Below are 6,878 nucleotides of genomic sequence, written 5' to 3'. Positions count from 1 at the left end.
CAAGCACAACAATGCTTTCATCACACCACCCGCTCACACCACCCACTCCTCCACCACCCACACCACCCACTCCCTCCACCACTCACACCACTCACTACCCCCACCCACCCACCCACACCACTCACACCACTCACTACCCCCACCCACCCACCCACACCACTCACACCACTCACACCACCACTCACTCCACCCACCCACCACCCACTCCCTCCACCACTCACACCACTCACTACCTCCACCCACCCACCACCACTCACTCCACCACTCCACCACCCACACCACCCACTCACTCCACCCACCCACACCACCACTCACTCCACCCACCCACACCACCCACTCACTCCACCAACCCACACCACCCACTCACTCCACCACTCACACCACCCACCCATTTACTCCACCACCCACACCACCACTCACTCCACCACCCACACCACCCATTTACTCCACCCACCCACACCACCACTCACTCCACCACCCACACCACCCACCACACCACCCACCACCCACACCACTCACCACCCACTCACTCCACCACCACACCACCACCACCCATTTACTCCACCACCCACACCACCCACTCACTCCACCACCACCACCACACCACCCACTCCACCACCCACACACACACCACCACTCACCACCCACCCACCACCCACCCACACCACCACTCACTCCACCCACCCACACCACCACTCACTCCACCAACCCACACCACCACTCACTCCACCACTCACACCACCCACCCATTTACTCCACCACCACCCACCACCACCCACCACCCACCACTCACACCACCACTCACTCCACCACCCACCACCACTCCCTCCACCACTCACACCACTCACTACCTCCACCCACCACCACCCACCACCACCCACCCACACCACCACTCCACCACTCCACCCACACCACCACCCTCACTCCACCACCACCCACACCACCCACTCACTCCACCACCCACACCACCACCCATTTACTCCACCACCCACACCACCACTCACTCCACCACCCACCACCACTCCACCACCACACCACCACTCACTCCACCACCCACCACCCACTCACACCACCCACTCACCACCACCCATTTACTCCACCACCCACCACCACTCACTCCACCACCCACCACCACCACTCCACCACCCACACCACTCACTCCACCACCCACACCACCCACTCACTCCACCAACCCACACCACCACTCCTCCACCACTCCACCACCACCCATTTACTCCACCAACCCACACCACCCACTCACTCCACCACCACACCACCCACCCATTTACTCCACCACCCACACCACCACTCACTCCACCACCACACCACCACTCACACCACTACTCACTCCACCGCCCACTCACACCACCCACTCACTCCACCACCCACACCACCACTCACCACCACCACCACCCACCCACACCACCCACCACTCACACCACCCACTCACTCCACCACCCACTCACCACCACCACACCACCACCACTCATTCCACCACCCACTCACACCACCACCCACTCACACCACCACTACCCACTCACACCACCACCACACCACCACTCATTCCACCACCCACTCACACCACCACTCACACCACCACTCACACCACCACTCACACCACCACCCACTCACACCACCACTCACACCACCACTCATTCCACCACCCACTCACACCACCACCCACTCACACCATCTTTCACACCTGTCTTTGTTTGTGTGCGTCTGTGTGCGCTTGTTTGTATATGTGCATTTGTGTGTTTCTCTCTCTATAGGAACGGTTTTCCGAAGCAGATGGCCGCTCAGCTGATACTGAAAGCCATCAACAGCTACTTCGTGTCAACCATGTCGTCCTCCATCAAGAACGTCTACTTCGTACTGTTTGACAGCGAGAGCATCGGCATCTATGTCCAGGAAATGGCCAAACTCGACTCCAAATAAATCTGTCTTTAATGCATTGTGGGTTTAATTCAAAGATCTCCGTGTAAGAGTCCAAACATGATGGTCATGCTGTGAGGTCATGTGACCTCTGGACAGGAGTTTTTATCTCCAAGCTGTAAAATGTTCCAAAAATCTCTAAACGTGTTTGGCTGCACCATGTTTCACATTAACGTGTGTGTGTGTGTGTGTGTGTGTGTGTGTGTGCATGTTTGCACCTGTGTCTGTGTCTGCGTGTGTGTCTGTGTCTGCGCACATGTCTGTGTGTGTCTGTCTGCGTGTGTGTCTGCGTGTGTGTCTGCGCGTGTCTGTGTCTGCGTGTGTGTCTGCGCGTGTCTGTGTCTGCGCGTGTGTGTGTGCGCAAGTGTGTGTGCATGTTTGTGTGTCAGTGCGCACGTGTCTGTTTGTTTGTCTGGTGTTCTGCAGGGTTTCTAATCGCTCCTTTGATCCTCTCACTAGTTTGTGCGAGTTGTTTTTGTTGCTTAAACTCATTAAATGATGGTTTTCCTGGTCATGTGACTCCAATCATTAAGTCTACACTGTATAACTCTGTAAAGCTCCTGATCTTCATGTAGAATTTCTCCAGGGCTCTGAGATGGAGATCTGTGATTCCCTCTGGTGTTGGAGACCATGTGTTTTTATCACACTGTACACGTTTACTGAGATAGTTGTGGATTTTATGTTAAGACGCTAGTCGTGTGTGTGTGTGTGTGTGTCCTTGTTTCACTGCAGGACTGTATGAAATTTAGAGGGTAGAGCCTGTGTAAGACACACACATACCCCTGCATCTGAGATCAGATTCTGACGTCACGATGTTTGATCATCTGTGAGCTTTCACATTAAACATAGAATATAAAAGGAAAGCAGATGTTTTTTTTAAAAATCTCCCTCTGATGGAGAATTTTTTCCCCCTGGATTCTGTTCTGATCATCTCCACTTCTCCAGATCCTTCTGAGATCTTTATCTAATCCTAGCTTCTGACTTTATTTTTCAATCTCTGCTGTTTACTCCCATGACGTCACTGTGCAGAAAAATCTAATCACATCAGGCAATTTTAAATTCTATTAAATCAGAGGTGAAGCAGGTGGCATAAACAGAAATAAATAAGGGTTAGTTTTTCTCGGTGTGTGATATCTTTCCTGTGACGTTGTCGGAACTCAGAGCCCGTCTCTGAGGCGACACATCGAGGGTGGATTTCTTTGCTCAGAGGATTCCCAATAATGCCCAGCCAATTCTAGAAAAAACACAAATATAATAGACACAAACCGCCAATGAAGGATCCTCAGTCCTGGATGAGTAAAAGCAAAACTTCTTTATTTCCATGCACGTTCCAAAGAGCTCAGTAGAAGGTGGGTACTTCACATCAAAATGAACAGCACATCAACAAATGATAGAGCACGCCATAGTGAGGAAGTACACTGACTGTTGTTTCGCTTGTATTTATACCCTGTAGCCACCGTGTCTTTTCTATTTTTTCAAATTCTTTGGCCTTGAGAAATTCCCCTTATGTCTGCCTTCTTGCCGTTCCTTGTCCCCTTTTGCCTATCCTTGTCAATTCCCCTTATGTCTGCCTTCTTCTGCCAAGTCCCTTATGTCTCGGATCTTGCCTATCCTTGTCAATTCCCTTATCTTTGGCCTTGGTGTTCATTCTTCCAAATAACACCATATTTGGAGTTCCTGTTTTTTCCAATTTCCCTTATATTCGGCCCATAATTTTATACATAAAAAAAATATGAGTGAGTATAAAGCCCTTATTTCTCTCTGGATTCAACCATACGTTCTTCAGTCTCTCAAGTGTGAACAACCTTTTTGCGGCCTATTTTGTCCTCCTGCATTTGCAATGGGTAAGTGTTATGCTTTATTCTTTTATAATGCTGTTTTGCTATTCTACTTTCATTTAATTGAGTTATAGCATTGTTTGTATACTGTGCTTGATTATAATACTTTTAATTAATAGTTGTATGCGCCTAGGTTATATTTTAATTGTGCATTCTGAACTGAATGTTACACTGTGTGTAGAATCTTTTTCTTGCATGAGTGTTATCTTTTGCTTATGCCCGTCGTCACCGTGATTTGACCCTGTCTAATATCTTATCTCTGTTGGTCTCTTTTGCTCAGCTCCACCACGTTTGCCTCCCAGAACGACTCAGTTGGGCATTCTTCGCCGACAATTTCGCCAGTTTCAGCTCTCCTTACTTGCCGCTGAGCTTACTCATTTTCTTGAACATCTTTCCAGCCCAAGTGTCCCTGAGGATGCCTTCCTGCCTCCTCGCATTGTGCAGAGCACTTCTCACAGCGTGACAAGAGCACACAGACTTCTCCTGAGCTCAACAGCCGTCACGGATGCTCCTACTTCCTGACACTACACCACAGTTTTCTCCCTATCCTTCACACTGGCCTGTTGCTTTGCCAAGTCACCGTGCTCCTGTGCCTTCACCTGGCTTGGGCCAAGCCGCTCTTTCATGTCTCCTGCCCATGCTTCTGTGTCTTCACCCGGCCTTGGGCCTAGCTACTCCTACATGTCTCCTGCAGCTGCTGAAGCCCGTCGCCTTGCTATTTCAATAAAGATGCTTAATCTCCCTCAAGTTTGTTTCCTGTCCTTCTTTGCCTATTCTATACACTCATAACATTCAGTCAGATTCTATCCTACTCACACATGTAAATACCCTATTATTATTATTAATACTTGATGTAACTAAAGGTTTGATTAACATATAGATCAAATAGGTTTTGTCAGACTACTTCTATTATATCTAATAAGTTCTATATTGCTTTATTAAGTTAATTAGGTTAATTTAGTTTGTTAATATTAGTTTGATTATAACACATGCTAGATATGGTTGATTAAAATATTTTCTCGACAACGTCATCGAAAAGAGACGAGGGGGTGTGAGAGTGCTTTGTCCCCCTGCAGCGTGTGTCTATACAGCAGAGGGCGCTACACACTATGTAATGTTAGAAATGACTTCATAGAACACAAAAACGTTTGTACACACACACACACACACACACACACACACACACACACAGAGGGAGGTCAGTGTGCGGTCTTGTTCCCATACCATGGTGTGGGCTGTGCTCCAATTCGAGCTGTTCTAATCCATAGGAAATACACACTCAGTCCAAAACTCAAATCATGTGCAGTGTGGATTTCCCATCAGCCCCTGAAAAGCTGCTATGGGTGTGGCTTTACTGCTGTACCACAGAGGGCAATCAGGTGTGTGTGTGTGTGTGTGTGTGTGTTTTTGTATTCGTTCAGAAGAACCATGCAACAGTTGGACCAACCCCCTGTGAAATTATTAGTAATTTATTCTAATGGTTCCTCCTGATAGTTCCTGTGTGTCTGAATGTTCTGCCTCTCTCAGCAGTGTAGAAGAAGAAGATCTAAGTGAAGCCTCTGTAGTAAATTGTTCACATTTGTACATTTTTATTGTTCTGTGAGGGGTCTGGAGATTAGGATGAGGCTGTCCTCAACCCCTAACCCCTAACCCCTAACCCCTATACACTCTCTGAAAGATCCTGTATAGTGGATCAAAGGGTCATGTGCTGATAAACCTGAGACCCGACTGCAGGATCTGTTAATCATTACAGCGAATCACCATCAGACCAGGAACCTTCTAGTGTGTGTGTGTGTGTGTGTGTGTGTGTGTGTGTGTGTGTGTGTGTGTGTATCTGGGATGTATTTTGTGTGATTGTAATGAGGAGGTGGTGGATGTTCACTGCAGTGTGTGTGTGTGTGTGTGTGTCCAATTTCCCTTATATTCGGCCCATAATTTTATACATAAAAAATATGAGTGAGTATAAAGCCCTTATTTCTCTCTGGATTCAACCATACGTTCTTCAGTCTCTCAAGTGTGAACAACCTTTTGCGGCCTATTTTGTCCTCCTGCATTTGCAATGGGTAAGTGTTATGCTTTATTCTTTTATAATGCTGTTTTGCTATTCTACTTTCATTTAATTGAGTTATAGCATTGTTTGTATACTGTGCTTGATTATAATACTTTTAATTAATAGTTGTATGCGCCTAGGTTATATTTTAATTGTGCATTCTGAACTGAATGTTACACTGTGTGTAGAATCTTTTTTCTTGCATGAGTGTTATCTTTTGCTTATGCCCGTCGTCACCGTGATTTGACCCTGTCTAATATCTTATCTCTGTTGGTCTCTTTTGCTCAGCTCCACCACGTTTGCCTCCCAGAACGACTCAGTTGGGCATTCTTCGCCGACAATTTCGCCAGTTTCAGCTCTCCTTACTTGCCGCTGAGCTTACTCATTTTCTTGAACATCTTTCCAGCCCAAGTGTCCCTGAGGATGCCTTCCTGCCTCCTCGCATTGTGCAGAAACACTTCTACAGCGTGACAAGAGCACACAGACTTCTCCTGAGCTCAACAGCCGTCACGGATGCTCCTACTTCCTGACACTACACCACAGTTTTCTCCCTATCCTTCACACTGGCCTGTTGCTTTGCCAAGTCACCGTGCTCCTGTGCCTTCACCTGGCTTGGGCCAAGCCGCTCTTTCATGTCTCCTGCCCATGCTTCTGTGTCTTCACCCGGCCTTGGGCCTAGCTACTCCTACATGTCTCCTGCAGCTGCTGAAGCCACGCCTTGCTATTTCAATAAAGATGCTTAATCTCCCTCAAGTTTGTTTCCTGTCCTTCTTTGCCTATTCTATACACTCATAACATTCAGTCAGATTCTATCCTACTCACACATGTAAATACCCTATTATTATTATTAATACTTGATGTAACTAAAGGTTTGATTAACATATAGATCAAATAGGTTTTGTCAGACTACTTCTATTATATCTAATAAGTTCTATATTGCTTTATTAAGTTAATTAGGTTAATTTAGTTTGATAATATTAGTTTGATTATAACACACGCTAGATATGGTTGATTAAAATATTTTTCTCGACAACGTCATCGAAAAGAGACGAGGG

At 47.0% G+C, this 6,878-nt stretch overlaps 1 protein-coding gene across 3 annotated transcripts in view; it reads left to right on the top strand.

The window, feature by feature from the left end:
* The window catches only part of LOC124397824 (core histone macro-H2A.1), a 16,358-nt gene extending 11,189 nt beyond the window's left edge, over positions 1–5,169 (top strand). For 2 of the 3 annotated variants that reach the window (XM_046867646.1, XM_046867645.1), the window contains one exon: positions 1,773–2,227. In XM_046867646.1, the coding sequence (XP_046723602.1) occupies positions 1,773–1,938 (166 nt within the window). In that variant the 3' untranslated portion in view covers positions 1,939–2,227. Of the gene's footprint in view, positions 1–1,772; positions 2,228–5,152 lie in introns of those variants that run through there. The other variant, XR_006927972.1, reaches the window with a different exon arrangement.
* The last annotated feature ends 1,709 nt before the right edge of the window (positions 5,170–6,878 follow it).

Source organism: Silurus meridionalis, chromosome 15, assembly GCF_014805685.1.
Source record: "Silurus meridionalis isolate SWU-2019-XX chromosome 15, ASM1480568v1, whole genome shotgun sequence".
In the NCBI taxonomy this organism is placed as follows: Eukaryota; Metazoa; Chordata; class Actinopteri; order Siluriformes; family Siluridae; genus Silurus; species Silurus meridionalis.
This window is presented reverse-complemented; position numbering and strand designations above follow the sequence as displayed.